At 37.9% G+C, this 21,276-nt stretch overlaps 1 protein-coding gene across 3 annotated transcripts in view; it reads right to left on the bottom strand.

Moving 5' to 3' along the window:
* Positions 1-21,276, bottom strand: part of LOC145357326 (protein-tyrosine sulfotransferase 1-like) — a 65,602-nt gene that overhangs the window by 20,278 nt on the left and 24,048 nt on the right. For 2 of the 3 annotated variants that reach the window (XM_080210569.1, XM_080210570.1), the window contains exons 2-4: positions 18,501-19,458; positions 12,922-13,120; positions 2,566-2,616 (exon numbers count right to left, since the gene is read on the bottom strand). In XM_080210569.1, the coding sequence (XP_080066695.1) occupies positions 2,566-2,616; positions 12,922-13,120; positions 18,501-19,357 (1,107 nt within the window). In that variant the 5' untranslated portion in view covers positions 19,358-19,458. The remainder of the gene's footprint in view (positions 1-2,565; positions 2,617-12,921; positions 13,121-18,500; positions 19,459-21,276) is intronic. The other variant, XM_080210571.1, reaches the window with a different exon arrangement.

Genomic DNA, 21,276 nt, shown 5'->3' with positions numbered 1-21,276 from the left:
AGGACTATTTTTAAGTCACCATGCCATTCAAGCTACTCCACACCTCATGGCGTAATTTTACAGGAGTGCCCAATCAAGAGGCTGCCTCTGAGATCATCATCCAATTAGAAGCAGCAAACAAGTTGTGGAGAAAGCAAGACAGCATGTGAAATTGCAAGGCAAGCCAGTAATCTTAACTGTGTGTATGCAGTAAGAGTGCAGTAGGCATACACCAGGTCTGGACAAAATGGACGAGTGAAACCACTGGATTCAACAGCTGCCACTTTCTCACCATGAGCAGTATTCCTTATTGCAGTTCCTTGGAGACTAGGAGGAATTTGCAAAGCCTCCCTGTGGACGACCTCAGGTTTTCTGTCAACTTGCATCTTAAGGAAGTAGATTAAACTAATTTGTCACGCCATGCTGACTTCCTTTTCTCCATGCATTTCCCATGGCCAGACACCTGGCAGAAACAGCTGAGTCCCATGCCACACCCATAAATTCTCAGTTACACCACAAAAGTGCTGCTAATTAGTTGTTGATCCTAAATTAGCTTCCGGCCACTGCCTGGCAGACTGCCTTCACTGCACTGAAACTGCTTCTAGGAAAAGCACAATGACATAAATACATGTCAGGGAACACGTACAACTTTTTTTCCCTGTGATTTTCACATCCTCACCCTATCTCAGGCTTACAAATCCTCCAAGCTCAAGTCCCTAGAAAATTCTCCTCCCATCCTCCATATGGGGACTTTGCCTTTGTTTTTCAAAGTCCGGCAATGCGGTTGAAAGATAACAAGAGAAAGAGGTACAGAGCTATATAAATTTCATAGAAATGAAGAAAAATGGATAGAACTCAAAGCAGAAATGGCACCAGCTCCAGTTAACATGCACCAGAGTGCAATAGCATAGTGTTATGATGTTGAAGTGTCAAATGGCTTTATGTTAATATGAATTCAATACTTCAAGACACCAAAAAAAATCATAAAAATCTAAAATCCTTCTGGAAACTTGCCACTCCTTGTTCGGGCCTACAGATATCCTTAATTCATAAGATGCCTCTTAATGCCTCTGAAGGGCATAAGGGTAGGCCTTAAAAATAGCCTTGTTGGTCCTTAGAACAACCTTCATCCTTTAAACAAATCTTTCTGAAAAGCTAAGAGATGTAGAAATAGCAAAGCCTCTAACAATAAACATCTTTGTACATGTAATTGTTGTAAAAAGTCTGACAACACCAGGTTTTAGTCCAACCTATTTATTTGATAATATACTCGCAAGCTTAGTATAGGTTGGACTAAAACCTGGTGTTGTCAGACTTTTTACTGTGTTTACGCCAGTCCAACGCCGGCATACCCACATCATGTAATTGTTGCCAGGATTGGAAGACTGAAAAAGTAAAGCCTCTAGTAGTCAATCTAATGCTTGTAGTAAATAAGCTTTAGGAGGCCAAATCAATGGATAAATTAATGCTTACAGAGAAACAGCTTAAGACATCCAGCATAAATTTTTTGAAGGAAAATCCTGAGACAAATTTAAAGCAATTCTTTGAGGAAATATTAGTGAATACTCGTGCTGTGCAAAACATTCTTGGACTTTGATGCACAGAATTACACCTGATGTTCAAACTGGGGCCCAAGGTCTTGTATAAATTGACCATCACTGCCTTGCTTTGGTTCCATTGACCAACCACCCCCTTGCTTGTTGAGCTACAGTAGCACTTCATCTGAAACTTAAAATTCACCTTGAATTTAAAATTCTTATCCTTGTGTTCCATTTCAGACATTTAGGAAGACACATGGCCCCTTTTTAATTTTGCAATCAACTGCTTTTCCCCCCAAATCAGATACTCTTGTTCTTAAGTTTTATTTCCACTCTTACAATGAATTTAGTTATATTGCAGACAGTAGTTCCCAAGTGTTCCACTAACTTTTGGTTTCTCATTTGCTTCTCTACATTCTCCCTTAGGTCTCAGAGTCATAGAATCCTACAGTGCAGAATGAGGCCATTCAGCCCATTGCATCTGCACTGACCACAATCCCACCCAGGATCTATCCCTATAACCCCAAACATTTACCCTAGGTAGTTCCACTGACACTAAGGGGCAATTTAGTTTGGCCAATTCGCCAAACCTAAATGTCTTTGGACTGTGGAAGGAAACCCACACAGACACAGGGAGAACGTGCAATCTCCACACAGATAGTGGCCAAAGCCGAGAATGGAATCCAGGTCTTTGGTGCTGTGAGGCAACAGTACTAATCACTGTGCTGGCATGCAGCCCATGGCATGCTGTCTCCTCTATTCACCTGTATCAACTAAATCCTGTCAATAATCGATCTTTGTGAGCAAATGTACAAGAATGATAGCATTTCACAAACATATGAAGTACAAAATGAAATAAGGCTAACCTGGAGCATTCATTTGAAATGTTTCTTTCTGATCACTTACGTTCCCAAATTTTTTTTTCATCTAAGTCAATACGCCATTGGCTCCTGTTCAATCAAATTACCTCAGAAGCAGAAACAAATTTTAAAAATGCAACAAATTATCACTGCAATCCCGGTTGACATTATGGAGCCTAGTATCATACCTGTGGCTGATCTTTAAGAAATTCAGGTAGTTGAAATTCACCTTTGATTACCTAGGAAAAGAAATGAGTTATTTTAGCATACACCGGGTTTCCTTAAATAAAACCATCCTAAACAATATCCACTCAGCTTTACCCTAATTTATGTTGTCAACTTTTCCTGGGGGAGCAGAGAATAAATGATGGGCCAGTGGCAGAAAGCCAAGTGAGAAAAAGACCAGAAAGATAATTAAATGCAATGGAACTAAAAGAATGAAGCGAAAGGAGACTATTTCTCCAATTCGTTATTAAATCGGGGAAGGTTTCATCCAACAAAACTTCACAGTAACTTTCCTGTTGGCTTTTGGTTAACATGTACAGTGACAAAATTAACCACTCCCACGACATGTACCAATCACAATTATTGCACGCAACTAATGAGTGTTGTTTGCCATTCCCATAAATAATTAATAACTAAGACTATTATATTATGAGCTCTGGCTATTTCATGCAACTCAGCTGTAAAGTGAGCAACTTGCATCTTGATGAAGTGCAATGAACTGGCCAAATTACAGCTTCTGTTAATAAGTACTGACTGCAAACACAGCTGGAAAGAGCAAAACTGACACCCAAAATGAAACGGTTGAGTTAGTACCATCTAGGATCAATGACAGTCTTCCAAATCAACTACTACTGATTTACTGATATTGTCGGAACACCTATTCATTGAATGACATCAGAATTCCAAGTCACAGATAAAGGAAGTGGAAGGGAAAGAATGGCGAAGTAGAGGTGATGCTTCCGAGCTTGGAGTGGGAGAGATGGCGTGGGAGAGCTTTCTTTCACAGAGCACCCCACCCCCCGCTCCAAATTCAAAAAGGACAGCCTGGTGACACAGAGGTTAGCACTGCTGCCTCACAGCACCAGGGATCCAGGTTCGATTGCCAGCTTGGATGACTGCCTGGAGTCTGCACATTCTCCCCGTGTCTGCACGTGTTCCCTCCAGATGATCTGGTCTCCTCCCACAGTCTGAAAGATGCGCTGGTTAGGCGCATTGCTTATGTTAAATTCTCCCTCAGTGTACGCGAACAAGCACTGGAGTGCGATGACTGGGGAATTTTCACAGTAACTTAATTGCAGTGTTAATGTAAGCCTACTTGTGACACTAGTAAATAAACTTTAAACTTAAAAAAAAATGCCAAGTAGTTGGTCAAACCAGTGGATTGGCTTGATTTTAATGCCTCAGAAGTTTCAGAGGTTCGGAGATGCAAGTCCTGTTACAATATAGGGTTTTGCCATGCGCATACTAAAGAAATTCCGATAGCCAACCAGATTGGAAAGACTAAGAAAGGGGGACAAAGTGCATCATCACACTACTAGACACTGATTGGTGGTGTTCTTTACAGAAGACAAGGATGGCACAGTAGTTAGCACTGCTGCCTCACAGCACCGGGGACCCAGGTCGATTTCCGTCTTGGATGACTGTCTGTGTGGAGTTTACAAGTTTTCTCCATGTCTGTGTGGGTTTCCTCCGGGTGCTCTAGTTTTCTCCTGCAGTACAAAGATGTGCAGGTCAGGTGCATGGACTACGCTAAATTGCCCCCTTAGTGCCCTAAGATCTGTAGGTTAGGGGGATTAACAGGGTAAATCCATGGGGTTATGGGGATAGGCCCTAGGTGGGATGAACTGTCAGAGAGTCACTGCAGACGTGATGAGCTGAATGGCCCTCTTCTGCACTTTAGGGATTCTGTGAAGTAGGGCTGTTGCAGTATAAACCATAAATTTCATTATGATTTTATGCTGTAAAATTATAATTACAAGTCTTTTTTTTACACTTTAGCAAGTTTGTGTGAAACTGCAAACATGCTGATTTACTTTGTTTATTGGTGATATGGTGCATTTTAAATACCAGCTAAGCTTGTTTGCTAAAGCTTCTCATTTTACTGCACTCTTCATATAATTGTTTTAACACAAAGATACCTGATCTTAGCAGTGAGACTGTACTATCCCACATCCTAAACAAATTGTTACATTTGTCTGCTGATTCTATGCTCACATTTCAGATTGAACAGCCTACTGCTATATACTATACTTCTGAACATTTTGAACACTATTCACCAATCTAAAATTCAACTGGTTCAGTCTGCAAGTCTTTCCATCTTTGGATCTCTTCATTCACTCTACTCACCAAATTCTCCATTTCATTGCTTTCTGAAGGAGGAAAAGTGCCCTAAATTGCACAAAATATTCCAAATATGACTGATAGGTTAAGACAACTGGCCATTAAAAGCCCAGCAGTGCATTCCAGTACTTAGCTAGCCTTGCTGTTAGCAGATTTTTCTTCAGAGGATGTGTTCAAGTGTTTTTTTTTCCCCATATGCAAGCTTAAATACTGAGTGCTGACAAGTTATTAAGGGTACGGAAGATCATTGCCAGCCTGAATCTGGGACTCTCTACGACGCAGCTGTACACTCACTATATTTATCATCTGAGCTACCAGGGAAGCACCAATGCAAGTTTCAATCCAGCTGGATAGGATCTCATCAGTTTCTGAAGCTTTCACTTTTTTCTTCAAGCATAACAATTAAATGCTGAACATATGTTGAGCAAAGTAGGGCTTCAGTTTAACTGCATTTCATAGTTGAAACCACTCGCCAACTTATTAATTTGTATTCAGAAAATGCTGCAATAACAGTCTAGCCATTTGAATAAAGCCAATTCTGGAGGGTTGACGCTCTTAAAAATAAACTTAGCCATATTTTACCACTGGACTGATCTCTGCAAGCAAAAGTGGGTGTTATAACATTGGCAAACATTTAGTAACTTGTTAAAATATCTGAATGATGCTGAAGGAGAACAAAAAAACTTAATAGTTTTCCCATCATGAATTAAAATAATAGATTGGTAATGAGCTTTTATGATTGACAAACACATAAGGTTAGTTTTTTTTAAAAATTTCTTCATGGGATGTGGGTGCCATTGCATTTGTTGCTCATCCTCAAGTTGCCCTCGAGAAGGTGGCGGTGAGCTGCTTTCTGAACATCTGCAGTCCATCTCTGAGGTGTAGCTACACCCATATTATGTTAGGAAGGGAGCTCAGGAATTTTCATCCATTGATAGTGAAGGAACATAAGATTTCCAAGTCAGGATGATATTCCCATGCGTCTCCAGAAATTGTAGGTTTGGAAGCTGCTGTCTAAGGAGCCTTGGCAGTGCATCTTGCAGATGGTGCACAATGCTGCCACTGTGCTCCAGTGGTGGAAGAAGTAAATGTGTTAAGGTGTTGAATGGTGTCAAGCTTTTTGAGTGTTGGAGCTGTGCACCCATATTGTGTTAGGAAAGGAGCTCAGGGATTTGCATCCATTGACAGTGAAGGAACATAATATATTTTCATGTCAAGATGATGTTCCCATGCATCTGCAGCCATTGTCCTTCTAGGTGGTAAAGGTTGCGGATTTGGAAGTTGTCTAAGGGACCTTGGCAGTGCATCTCGCAGATGGTACACAATGCTGCCACTTGCAATCACCCAAGCAAATGGAGAGTATTCCATTTCCCAGCAGATGAGCTTTGGGGAGTCAGGAGGCAAGTGCTCTCAGCTGACTTCACAGCTAATGACTTGTTCTTTCAGCCACAGCATTTGACCAGTTCAGTTTCCACTCAAAGGCAACACACCCCCTCATCCCACACACATACAAAGATATTGATGATCCATGGTAATGCCACTGAATGCCCAAGCAAAATGGTTGACTCTCTCCTTTGAAAGATGGTTATTGCCTGACACTAGAATGACATGAATGTTAGCTGCCAGTTAGTAGTCCAAATCTGAATGTTGTCCAGGTCTTCTTGTGTGCAGGCATGGACTGCTTCATTGAGTGGTGAGTACTGCAATCATTAGCAAATAACTTTACTTCACATGCAAGAGAGAGAAGGTAATTTGAACTCATGTCTCTGCAGCATTAATACAGGCCTACATATACATTAGTCCAGAGACATTAACTTGTTACCATTACTTAGGTACAAAGCAGATCTGAAAATTCTCAGCATCTCCTGCCATACTACCTCCCACCTCCCCCACCCCACCAACCCCAGTTAGTTTATTAAATGCCAGGATTTAAATTCAAAAGATAGCCATTAATTAAGACACACAGTGGCTGACTTGATATTTTCTATAGTGCCATTAAGACAAGAAAAACTTGCTCAAGGTACTTCACAGGCTGCCAGACAAAATGCAACAGTGAAACAAAAGAGATAATGAGGATAGATGATAAGAGGTGTGTTCCAAAAGGTGTGTTTTAAGGAGTATCTTAATAAAAGGGTGGAAGGGAAGATTAGGGAGTGAATTCCAGAGGTTAAGGCCTTTGGACAGCTGAAGGCATAACCACTAATGAAGTGATTAAAAAATTGAGAATGTTCAAGAGGCTACACTTGGAGAAATACAGATATTCTGGGGGCTGGAAGAGATTTGAGAGACAGGCAAGGATGGGGACACAGAAATTTGAAAACAAGACAGAATTTTAAAATCAAGTGCACTTAATTGGGAGCCAATGTGGGTTAACAAGTGGAGTGAACAATAACTGGTGCAATTTAGGGCAGAGAAAGTTTGGGGTGACCTGATGCTTACAAAGGGTAGAACATGGCTAGGCAAATCTAGACGTAATAACAAACAAAGCATGGTTGTCAGTTTCAGCAACAGAGCTGTGAGGTGGGGTTGGGTGACATTATGAGGATGGAAATAGGCGATTAGTGGCAGCAAGAATATATGGTCAGAAGCAAATCGAGGTCAGAAATGATATCAAGCTTGGGAACAGTCTGGTTTAGCTTTAGATTGTTGCAAAAGGGGAGGTATAAAATTGGCAACCAGAGAGTAAGTTTGTGGTGAAGATTGAAATTAATGGCCTGGATTTTACAGGTGCCTGATTTGTTGGCAGTTTTATAGGACCCAGCAGTGCCAGGTTCGGGTGGTGACCACCACTGGCATCACAGGCCATTACCCAAGGAAAAGGGAGGGGTGGGTTGTGCAGGGGGAGGATATAAAGGACAGGTATGAGCTTGGAGAGGTCGCAAACCTCCAAAGGAAGGCACTGCCTTGTCTACTTAAAGCTGCTGGGCTATCTGCTTGGCAGGCCATTAAATGGCTACTTAAGACCAAGTGCCTCAATAGGCCTAAGGATACCTCCACCATCTTGGGGACACCAACTTAATAGTGATGGAGCAGGAAGAGAAGCAATCACAGTGAAAAGTAGAATATTAAACACCTTTCTATTTTTCAGCTCCTGGTAATGCACAGATTGAATCCAGTAATGACAAGACTAATCACAAAATGCTAGAGGTCTGGAGGACTTAGAACACTGGTCTTAAAGCATTTCAAAGCTTCAATATAGAAATGCTGGTAAGTAACCTGACATAAGCACTTTCAACAAAAGTCCAGCAAGATAAACTTTCACTTCCAGAAATCTGTTAACATCATTAATGTAAACATGTATCTGGATGACAGGACATACGGCTTTTTTTGTCATTTGTTGAAAGAATAACAGAAGGCAGTGTTGAGAAATAAGAGTTAGAGCTTGCTTGGAATGAGATTATGTGGGAAAATGAAATACTGAGAATGGAGCTAAATTGATTTTAATTTGTAAATGAATCACCTGTCCTTTATATCCTCCCCTTCCCACCCCTTCCCCTTTCCTTGGGTAATGGCCTGTGGTGCCAATGGTGGCCACCACTCAAACCTGGCTCTGCTGGGTCCTATAAAACTGCCAACAAATAAGGGAATATGGCACCTGCAAAATCCAGCCTATTATTTTCAGTCTTCATCACAAACTCATTCCCTGGTTGCCAATTTTATACCTCACTTTTGCAACAATCTAAGGCTAAACCAGACTGTTCCCAAGCTTGATGTCATTTTTGACCTCAAGATTTGCTTCTGATCATATATTCTTGCCGCCACTAATTACCTGCCAGAACACCACCCAGCTAACTTGAAACAGTTTATAAACTTACACGGAACAAACCGCACAGAACATACTGTATTTGTTCTAATCCAACAAAAATCTTTTCATGGGTGATTAAGAGTAACAGTCTGTTAAATGACAAACAATATTAAGTACATCAACTGATTCTAATCATAATTCACTAGACCAATGTCTGAGAGATTGATGCTGGTTTGAACTTGGGGCCAAAGTCCAACATTTGTTTGAAGCACATTCAGCACAGTTTTATTTCATTGCTCTTCCCCTTCTCTGTCCCCCTGCTCCCCTCTAATTCCTTCATCCCCAAAGCAGATGCAATTCCAAATAAGCAATAGCAAAAAACCTGGGTTAAATTAAAGATTGACAAATTGGAAGAAGGGGAGTCCAAAGTGTAGAAGGTCAGGAGGCTAATCACTCATGTTCAGTAGAACAAATCTTTCCTGTTGAGAACGATTTGCCAAGCTGAGTTCATTGAAATAGCATCTATTGGACCATATAGTAACGCAAGGTTAAAAGCTGAGGCTCCAGTATGGATTTGGAAAAGAAAAACCACATCGTATCCTGACAATCAGACAAAATTCCTTTTATCCTTGCACTGTCCTATACCTCGTAACCAATTACCTATGCTGCAAGATTACCTTCAATTCTGTGTGCTCTCATTTGAGATAATTTAAAGCAGAAGGTAACATACCAGTCCTCTGTGCAGATAGCTGCAGCTTAAGCAACTAAACTCTAGCAGTACCACAGCATTAACCTTTGCCTAAGTTCCCACGTCTGGGGTAAGAGGGTTGCAATCCTATGTGAAAGCATATAAAATTTACATCGGACAAGAATAAAGCTCTTGCACATGTAGTGCATCTGTAGTTAAACAGCACCATGCAGCCAGTTCACTTTTTCCATTTTTTGTATAATGATGTAGACTCCACAAAGAGTACACCCCTGCATTTTACACAGTCTAAATGTGAAGGGGGGCAGATGAGAATGAAGCAGGTTTAAGGACTGTTCTCTCCCATCAACTTTTAAATAACAGCTTTATAAATGCAGCTATTGATTAGTTACTACAGTCATTTTGGCAAGCAGTTTCAGGCAATGCTCTACAACTTCCAGACCACTTCCTCCCCTCTACTGAGCAGGACCACCCATTCAACACATGTTATGATATAGCTCTCCTCAGCAAACAGAAATGGAGAGTAGAAAAATTAAAAGGTATTGAGAGTAAACAACATTAAAGGAGTTCTTGATAGTTATATTTGTGTGACTACGTAGCTCATTCCTCTGTCCCAAAGCCTCTTCTCCTCTACTGAAAGTGCTCATCCTTGTTGCGGACAGCTGCATGCTGACAGTCCCCAAGTGCCACACTAATGAAGGCATTCTTTAATAAAAATAAACTTTAAATTTAAACAATGATGTCACAAGTAGGCTTACATTAACACTGCAATGAAGTTACTGTGAAAATTCCCTACTCGCCACACTCCAGCACTAGTTCAGATACATTGAGGAAGAATTTAGCATGGGTAAGCAATAACATGGTACTTCTCCCATGAAGGGCAGGCCTGCCTGATCTTGTCCTCGCTAGCTAATTGGAAAACTTGGCTATTGTGGCAATAGCAGTCATTTACAATGCTTTCTGAGCTTTAGTATAATTTTTGGCGTAATGAAAACAGTGTTATGCAATAAATACAAAGGTCTTCAAAGGGCAATAAACTCTATCTTCTCTACAATTATGCAAAGGTATTCAAAGTGAAATCCATTGCAAGTGCATACAAAGAGGTTTCCGTAATCAGAAGCACCCACATTGCAGATGTCAGCTGAGCTACTTTCTAGCAGAATAGTAACACAAATAGATTTTTTGAACAATATCAACATACATCTTTGGTTAATACACTCTGAACTAATTTCAGTTTTTCTAAAAAAAATGTCCTTAAAAAAACAATGGTAAGAGGCATTCACTGTAAATGAATTATTGTAAAACTAACACTGACAGATTACTCTTGCCAAAATGAAAATAGTACTTATGAAATTAGTAACTTAAACAATTTAAAGTAGATTAAAGTTTCATAAAAAATGAAACAGTTGAGTATTTTATTGCTTTATTTTTTTGAAAAATTGCACAATACAAAGAAAAATACATTACAGTGCGATTTCATACAATGAACCAAAACAATCACAGGTTATGCTTTTTGTAAATATTAACTAGCAATCTTATCCTGGACTCCCACTCCACGATATATTCACCATATGGAACAGTTGACACATTTAACGGCCATTACAAAATACTTTTAAACATTTATCAGACAATTGTAAAAATTAACTATAATAATTTTCTTACTGCCTCACAAAGGCAAATAAGCCAGCACTGCAACACTATTTGATTCATTAGAAAGTTCCAAATGTTAGATGGTCTTCAAATGATCATTGGAAATATGTTTGTTTATTAAAATATTCAATGGAGAAGCAGTAATTTTTAAAATGAATGCACAATAATACTGCAAAACATTACATTTTGCTTTCCGATGCATTTGTCATCCTTGTTATAATTCAAAAAATTTAAAGATTTCAGATGATAGTCACTATGGTAAAAAAAAGAAGCTAAAATTCATTTTTTGCTGGTTATCAGAAATGATTTATAACAACTTTGAAACTCAAGGTTTGACATTAAATGATCGATTATATGGGATTGTTTACAGGGATAGTACAGGCAATAAAACAAATCAGTGGTTAAGGTTGCCATACAAGTAGCAAACAATCCTTTAAATAATTGCACATAGTATTTTACTGCATTGTTACAGAAGAGCTCTAATGCAATGCTGCGTTTTCTGTAAAATCCATAAGTCACAATTAAAAGGCTACGATTTGAAAAGAATTAAAATTTGTAGGTCACTGTTTTATGTTTAGGAAACATCAAAAGATATGAAGGCGTCGCTTTTACAGCAGATTATGCAGAAGGAATGTTCTATTCACCTACCTGATAAATAGTTGAAAACTGTATAATTCATATTAACACACCATAACAGTATTAACTACCTGTTGAACAAGTGATTCAATTTTACAGCCAATGTTTTATCACTGTTGGAGGAAATAACATGTGGGACATAACTATTCTGAATAGAATTTTCATTTCAGACTAAAGAATTAGATTTGAGAGAAGAAAAAAAAATCGTCTTCAGACAAAGTGCAGAAAATGCCAGCTTTCTAATAAAAGAAATACTTTCAACTTCTAAGGGAAACAGAATTATATACTTAGCATAACGTGCACAAATAAAATCAGGCATTTCTCAGTTCCAACAGTATTACGTTATAAAATTATAAGTAGCTATGTTTAAATTCTCAACTGGATACAATTTTTAAAAAATTTTACAACTTTAAAAAAAAAACATACATATACAGAACAGTTTAGGGACAGAATTGTCCTTCCTATCATTTGTATGGTGTTTTTCAGTATTTATTTATTTTTACGAAGAGGCTTGTAACCTTAAGTGAGAAGCATCTCTGATAAAGTGTAAAGTCCAGATTTGTAATTTAAAAAATTTAAATAATATTCCTACATTTATCAGGAGGCTTAAAAAAAATCATGGTAAAGTAAGAAGATTGGAGCTGTTGCAATCCCGAATTTCTACATATTTCCTGGATTTTTAAGGTTTACTTTTTTTTGAGAGTAGCTCATCAACACATTTAAAATAATACAAACTGGAAAAAAATTGTGGCACATTCAAGACAAGCTGCTCAGGTCCACAGTGAAATGAAGTTGGTTACCTATTGCTGGACACTGTTTCCCAAATACTCAATACTACACTTAAACTAACGTAAATCACAGCCTTCCTCGAAGGTGGACAGTTTTGCATCACTTATACTTTAGAACTGGAACATTTCAAAAAATGTTGTAATTATCTGATAGCTTTTAATTTTATAAAGCATTAGAGGCTAGGAAAAACCTAATTTGTACAGCTCTCTTGTAACAATTCTCTGCACACAAAATACATTTGTGTGTTATTTAGAATCCTCAGTTCAACCCTGACACAAGGATTTTTTTTAAATAACCAGAATTTGCTACAAAAAGGAAGCAAAGTTTCCTTCAATACAAAATTCAGTTTCTCAATACAGGATTATTACGACTAAGATTATTTGCAAATCTTTGGTTTTATATACACGCACAAATTAAAAAACATTGCATTTACTCCCTTAAGCCAACTTATTTTTCATTTTAAACACTTAATTCAGAAAATAGCAGATTACTGTAAACACTGATTACTGGGGATAGAACAGAAGCAAAAACAACAAATGGAAATGATTGAACTCATCTGTCACCAGCAGGCCAGGCAATAACTGAATATTTTCTTCAATACTCTCTGCAGGGGTAATCACAAACTCAGGTGTTTGAGAAGGATGGTCCAGATACTTAAACTCTTACACCTACCCTTTTAGTGTTTTCAATAACTGCTGGGTCTGGTTTTCCATAATTGGGTGGATTTGCATATGGATCATATCCAAGCTTTGCTAACATAGGAGCAATCACTGGCATTTCACGAACTACCTCGTGTGGAATTTTTCCCACCCATTTTGTCAAGGCTTCAACATTGACTGGTTTGATGACTTGATCAGTAGACCTTTCAACCCTGTAAAATTTAAAATATTTCAACTTTAGTTACCGAAATGGTTACAAATGCAGTGTATAAAATTTTGAATTTTCTTCCTTGTTATAGAACATGCACTGAGTTTTATATTCTTCAAAAACCTTTAACTTCTTCCAACCTCAAAATACTCACACATTTTGGGGCTCTGATAATTTCAAGCTCTCGTTCCTATATGGTCATTTTGCTAAATCTTCATTGTACCTTTTCTTCCTGGCTCCAATATACTTAGATTGAACTCTCAGAACTATACACAATACTGCAATAGTACTGTATAACTAATGCTTTGCATAAATTCATCACACCTGTAACTCATTTGTCTCTGTACAGAAAACCCAGGTCTCCATGTTCTTAATATAAAGATCTGCTAAGTTCAGCAGCCATTTCAGTTAGGTAATATTGGTTTACAACAAAACCAGTGTGAGTACAACAACTGGTCGTGAAAGGAGCACACACATAAAAGGCATTGGCTCAAAGTGGTCCATGAACCAAGAATATGTGTGTCTATGTTTGCAGTTCCCTTCAAACAGTGTGTAATTTAATTGAAAAATAACTAGTAGAACATTTGTCTAAATGACATATAAAGATTAATTTATCACAAAATTACTGTGATAAGTAATAAAGTTAATGACTATAAACAAACAAGATTAAATGCAGGTAAAGGATAAATAATACTTTAAAAGAAGAAATTAATTTCAGTCTATAGGATGACTATGTAGTTTGGGTATTGCAGTTGAACTGTTTTTACTGTGGTGAAAGGTTGCAATTGAAGAATTTAGCAACTGTTATGGCTTTTACCAGCAAATAGTCAGAAATTGCCTTTGTAGGTTTCAGGGAGAGCAAAGTTTCTTATTCCTCACTACTTCTGCGGTTACAACACTTGCAGTTTGCTGAAGTCTTTTGACAGAACAGCAATTGATTTCTGAAGCCTTCCTGTTTGCCTCCCTTGGCCAAGAACCTTCTCGGATGAGATCTGAGTCCTCCTTGGGGCTCTGCACAAAATGGCTGTTCTAAGTCAGACTTAAAACTTAAAATGGCTGCTATCCCAAACCTGCGTATCAGGCTTCCATATTGGGTATTGGGTTGTCCTAGGTCTGGAGAGTAATCCTATTAATTCCCTTTTGCCTGAAATAATTAACCTTTTAAACATCTCCACTGTTAATTTGAAGGTTCTCATTCTTCTATGTTTGGTAAGGTAGGAAAGAGGTATTCACATGGCCAGTCAATGAGTTAGTTTACTATTGTGGAAATACGCATTGAGTTTTAAATATCTTCACATGTATATGGGTATGTCCATCTGCCTCGGAGCCTTCCAGGAGCTTGACCAACATTGCTGTTGTAAAAAAAAATTGGGTGATGTTTGGCAGACTTTAAGGTTCCTTGTGTCCATTAAAAAGGAAAGTTATACTACAAAACCTATTATATCACGACTAGGTGCCAGCTCCTTTTAACAAAATAACTCAGACATAAATTCTACTATTTTAGAGGTATTTTACACATGAAATAAGAGAAGTAGACCAGTCCACCCTCAAGCTGCTCCACCATTTGATAAGATCATGGCTGATCTGTTTGCACTTCAAGTTTTACATTCCCATCTACTGCCTTCAATTCCCTTGACTAACAAGAATTTATCTCTATGGCAAAGAGTTACAAAGTCACACAACCCCCAAAAATATTCTCATCTAATGCAACTCCCAATTTTGAAAGTGTCCCCTAGTTCTGGGCTCACCCATAAGAGGAAACATTCTTTCCGCATATAACTTGTCAAAAATCATTCAGAATCTTCTATATTTCAATCAAGTTGCTCCCCCATCCCCATTCTTCTGGTCTCCAATGGAAGCATGCCCAGTCTGTCCAACTTTTCACAGTCAATCCAGGTATCAATCTTGCAGACCTCCACTGAACTGCCTCCAACACAATTACATACATCCTTAAACAAGGAGACCAAAACTTGAACACAATATTCAAGATGTGGTCTCATCAATGCTCTGTATAATTGGAACAAACCACCCATGGGGCGAAAAATCAAATTTAAACCCCTTAAACTGCTTGTCTATTGCTCAATCACCAATTTTTAAATGCTTTACAACAACAATTAGGCTCGTGAGACTACTTTCCAAGGAACTATTTCATTAAAACTTCAAGAACTGTTTGTTCCTTAACCACATTAGATTTTTTTTGAGGATATTAGTGCTGAGGAAGTGAACATTTTTCACCAGCTTAGTTAGGCATCTGGAACTACTTGGTACAGTACCTCTCCATTAGGATCAAAAAAGCACCACTGATACAGAAGAAATATTTAGTGAATGAGTTCATGTGTTTCTATACATTTAATATAGTCAACTTTTTTTCCTTCTGCACATTTTCTCTTTTGAGGAAAATGTCAAACACTAGAAATCATAGACCAGATTTTGTACATATTCAGGGTAACAAAAAAATCATATTACCCCATTATCTGGGCACCTAATATTCATGGAATCTGCAATATCTATAATCAGATAGTCGATTACCACTGAACTGCACTGAGGAATTTTAGCTTCATGAAATGCAAAACAGTCAGACATACTAGCAAAACCACTCAATTTTGATTGGTAAACACAGAACTTATTTAAGATGTAATTAAGTCAAATTTTCCTATGGCAAATAGTTCCTGCCCATAAGTATGATTTCTGGGTCATATTTTTATGTCAGAATATCCATACACATTGTAGTTGCAAGTGTCTGACCAAGAGGTGGTACTGTTGCTCCTCTATGGTATGAACTGTTTCCTCTTTCCTGCTCAGACTACCAATCTGCTGTTTGTGCTCCAAAGCCCTGCTGCTCCTTTGTGCTTTCCTTGAAGCCGTGACATTTGTATCTGAAAACAACATCTTTTCCACTTTGTTCAGAGTGGATTGGAATTGCAATAGTGAGGAATGTTTTTCTTTACGATATATATTTATTTCATAATAAATGGTGCAAGTGGCATTAATACCGCAAGTGAGGCAGGATGTAAAAACACTGACAGCATCACATCAATATTAAGCATGGAGTCTTCATGCTTGACCTCTGCAAGTTACAACTATTGCTAATCACCTTGCAGTTAAAAGTGTCTTACAAAACGTTTTCTCCAACCCTTACAAATGCAAGTTTGTAGCTCCAACCACTGGCTTGGATTTCACAAATGTTTTGACGCCTCTCCTCTGGAGTATCCTTGCTGTGACTTTAAAGCTTCTCTCCATTTACAATCCCCAAAAGGTTTAATCTACCAAATACAAAATATTTCAGCTTGTTTTCCAGTTTTGACAGCAGTGCCCTCTTTTGTCTCTTGCTCATTCATTTGCTGTACTGGATTGGTCACGGAAATGCATGTTAGTGTTCTGACACCAAGTAAAACAGTCACACAATAGACATTACTTGGTCTCAGGTAAGATTTTAATTACATCATATTCAATTTAATAACAACACCTTCCTAGAAGTATTCTCCCTTCCTTAAAGTGATGGTCTATGCATAGATGCTATTCCACTACTATCATGTAGCGATTTTGGTGCATGGTCCTTAGCAAACATTAAGTCAACTATTTAACCAAGAGAAGTTTGACGTCACAGTCAATCCTCACTGATCAAACATGCATACTTTCCAGCACCGGATAATGATTAGGAATTTGACTTTGGCCGATTTTTCCCCTCCTTTGCTCAGGCCATAGTTCACTGGTACACAGTGCTGAGATCTGATTATGTGCATGCAGCAAGTACATTACACATTTTCTCAAAAATGCAATTCATTCCAGTATACCGTGACTCATCTGTGGCACATCTTATGAACTTCAACTTCACTGCTATTTTCAGGGTGGTTGGCTGTGGGGTGCAGCTCTGTCAGAAGCTTATTGTGGAATCTGCCTTTAAAATTGCATATAACCCATAGAGGACTTGCATTTATATACTGCCTTTCACATCAGAAAAATTCCAAATAGCTTTCAGTCGATGTAGTAACTTGGAGTGTCATTTCAGTGATAATAGAGGTGTTTGTCCTGGTATAGTACTCAAATCAAGTTCAAAAATGCAACTGGAGACTGTTCTATAAATTCTGTGCTCTTCAATTTGTGCTGAAATTTTTGTAGAAGTTTACTGGCGTCACGTGTTTCATTACCTGACCTGTCAATACTCAGGGCAGGTACTATAAAATGGCTTTTGCTGTTATTTGGTCATAGTTCAGTTCTTAAAACCAAGGAGTAAAACGAATTGTACTGAAAAGATCCTGCTGCTTTGCAGATATCCTCAATTGATAACATTTGTCTACTGTCTTCTGAATCATTTTCTCAAGTTGACCACTCCTTGAAAAAATGCATTTAAATAGCACTATAACTTGCCAGACAACCCCAAACTGCTTCACACAAATTAGTTCAAAAAAAAACGTGACAGTGATTTTGTGCACAATATCCCACAAACTGCTATCTCAGATGAATGAGATAGCAGCACTGAGAGAGAGGAATATTGAAAAAAAAACTTTCAACTTGGGTGTAAACAGGATAGCCCCACTGTGGAATTTCACAATTTTGCTTCAGGAAGATCTTGGTATGTTTTAACATTCTTTACCTTTGTGCCACTTCAGTTTAGAACCCCTTCACCTGTCTGTGATCTCTACATTTGATAATTTCTTTGAAGGCTACATGTTCAGAAGCACTGAATGCTGTATGTTATATATGCATTGTTTCTCATTCTCGTAAGTTGTCTCTTAACCATTGACTGAAATGGCCAAAAGGACTTCCAAATAACTTGACAACCAGCTTCCTATTCAATGGCCCCTACAAACTAAGTAAATATTTCAATAAAAATATTACTGAAGTTAAAATTTTGCTCCCAAAGGGTTAAGTGCTCTGAGCAGGATTGGAACATATTTATGCAAACCAGACAAAGTCTGAGATAGTAAGTTTTTTAAAAAAATTGGGCCGTTATGCTGATGAGTCCTTTCTTGAGAAACACCCAGTAGGTTTGAATGATCACATTTATTCAGATGATATAATTTATGTTTAAGATCAGCTCCAGTTAAGATCAATACAAAAAGAGCCTCACGTTGCAAACTATTTAATCAAATTCAGGACCCAAGGACAAGTCCAGCAAAAGTATTACCAGAAACATCATGTGAAATAGTGTTTTGTGCCTTAAAAGCAAACAACTTCAGATATATTGGAAAAATTAAATAATAGGGCAGGTTTACAATATGATTCCTAAATCTTTGAACATTTCTTAATAGTACTCTAGTAACCACAAGTACCATAAGCAGGGGGTCTATCAAATGTTTTTGCTGGTTATAAAATGAGATTACAGTTCTGTAAATTACTTTTTAGACAACACATGAACACGGAAAATGTAAATGTAAACTTACTTAGAAAGAGAAACACCTCCTGCTTTCCCTATCATTTCTTCATGATGCAACACTGCTTTATTCCAAGGCACACCTAGGAACTTTAGAACGTTCTTCATCCAAGTTTCAGGATGCAAAACAAGTTGTTCATAATGTACTGGTAAACACTTATTAAATCCAGTCTCCAAACATTGGTTATACATGGTCTCAATGGCACGGTTCCATTTGGTCAGGCAGTCTCTGTAACTACTGAGGTCAAATCCTGCTATGGTAACTTTCCGAGTAATCATGGAATGTACTGAAGCACGCCCATCCCGTATCATTAGAATAAATTTGGCATTGGGAAAAATTTTACTTAAGTAAGTCAATGATTTGAGAGCAAATGGATCTTTATTGCACAAGTATGTAGCAGGTTCTCCATGTTTAACAATAATTTCTAATAAAAAGGCTTGCATGGCTGAGTCCAGCACCTCATCTGTAACACCAGCTTCATCCAATCGCTGCTTTTCTCTCCCTGATCTGCTCCACATTTGCTTCATTGCAAGAATTCTAGGAATAACCCGGGTTTCTTCCCCACAGCGAACATCTGGATGGGCATCGAGCATGGCTCTCATGAGTGTGGTGCCACTTCTTGGTACTCCTCCAATAAATATTAATGGCATGTCTTTGTTGTAAACAAGTTTATTTGAACTGTTTTTGAATCCAGGTTTTGAAATGTAACTCAATGATCTGCCACTATCTAGAACATTTGGATGCTGCTGGGTATGCTCTTCTACTCTGTGGTGGCATTCTATTGCATAACGGCCAAGATAAAACACAGTTAGTGAGCTGATTACTAAACATGCTAATAGTAAGTTCTGTTTTAATTTGCCTATCATTTTGAAATATCACTATGATATTACTGATCCAGATGTTCAAAATAGTCCCTTATAATTTTGCTTTTTCATCAATTCCAAGGCACCAAAACAGGAAAACATATCTGAAAAAGAAAACAAAATGTCAAGGAAAACTGCATGGGTTTGCACCTTAAACAGATAAGACTGAAGTACTTCAGAAATAAAAACACTTGTGATACTTTCAATCTGATATCAGACAACTGAAAAACTAATTAGACCACCAAGCAACATGTCTTTAAATTACTTTCCACTGCAAACCATAAAGTATTTACTTAGAATGAATTCAATTTTTTAAACTGCTTTTAAAAACTACATTTAAGTATGTTACCAGATCAAATGTGGTGGCGGCATGGTAGGCAGCACCGTGTGAGCAACACCATGGCAGTGGTGCGCACTGCTGCCTCAATGCCAGGGACCCAAGTTCCATTCCCGGCTTGGGTCAACGTCTGTGTAGAGTTTGTACATTCTCCCCACGTCTGTGTGGGTTTCCTCCTTTTTCCTCCCACAGTCCAAAGTGTGCAAGTGGATTGGCCATGCTAAATTGCCCCTTAAGTGTCAGGGGGCCTAACTAGGGTAAATGGGGATATGGCCTGGTTGGGGCTATGGTCGGTGCAGACTCAATGGGCCAAATGGCCTCCTTCTGCACTGCAGGATTCTATGAACTCAAAGTTAAACTAGCTAAGATCAAAAATATATTATAAAATTTCTGCAAAGAATGAAAAATTTGGTCATATGCCTGTCTCTTTTACATTGTACAAGCAGAACAGCTGCTTTCACTATTTTGTTCAGAGTTGTGTGGGATAATGTCATAGTCACATTTTGTTCCTACAGTTTCAGTTACCATCCAAAAAGGGTTAACCACATCTTTACAAGGCAAAATCATAATTTCTCTAGATATACAACAAGGAACACTATGAAATTCCAAACAAACTATTTCAATATTCAGGTAAAAGCTGTATTCATATTAACTTAAATAATATTTATAATACCAACTTTACCTTTCTCCCAAATATAGTGTGGCAATTTGGTTCCATGAGTATTCAGTTGTACACAAAATAACCTCCATGTTTCTCTCACCTGTGAAAGGTACTCTCTAGTTATGCAACAAATGTTAACTTCATCCTCTTTCAAATGCTAATTATTCTCAGAACAGTTTCAGCATTCATAATCAAAGCTGTTATTTTAGGATTTTAATAGCCTTGATTGTATGGTAGTAATGATCATGAAACATTATGTAATAAAAGTCAATTGCATCCCCTTTTAGATGATAATTAATCTTCAGAACATTTTCAGCATTCAGGATTATTTTAGGATTTCAATAGCTTGGATTTTGGGTTAATAGTGTTCATAATCATTAATTCTCTGAAACTGACAGCAACTTCTGGAGTACACACAGGTGGAGCTTAAACATGGAAATCCAGAGATTGCATTGGGTGTGTTGTTTAAGTCATCATATATGATAATCAACTGTAAAATCGGTGAACTGACCCAGAATTTCAATTTCTGTTAATCTCACTGTAAAAATCAGTGAAGAAATCAAACCTTACTAAAATGAGGTGAAACTTTTTTCTTCCAAAATGGCAAGTTGATAGTTAGTGCTCAACAACTTCATTAGCCTTGAAAAACTAATTTTATTTTTCTGTAATGTCAAATTTCACTATTTTGATGAAAACGCCTCCACTTCCAATAAGTTTTTTCAAAATGTTTAAAATAATTTAGCTTCTGATCTAAATTATGTATGTCACAATCTTTATTGATCTCTATGTGCTCTACAAAGTGAAAGATAATCCATGTCTTTAACTTTCTGGTTTGCTGTCTGAGAGAATACTTCAATGTCATTGGCCATTTACCTTCCTTGATTGTTAAGCTTGCTGGATGTCAAAAGATCACCTTAATTTGGC

Source organism: Carcharhinus amblyrhynchos, chromosome 23, assembly GCF_965287045.1.
Source record: "Carcharhinus amblyrhynchos chromosome 23, sCarAmb.v2.hapA, whole genome shotgun sequence".
Classification (NCBI taxonomy): Eukaryota; Metazoa; Chordata; class Chondrichthyes; order Carcharhiniformes; family Carcharhinidae; genus Carcharhinus; species Carcharhinus amblyrhynchos.
This window is presented reverse-complemented; position numbering and strand designations above follow the sequence as displayed.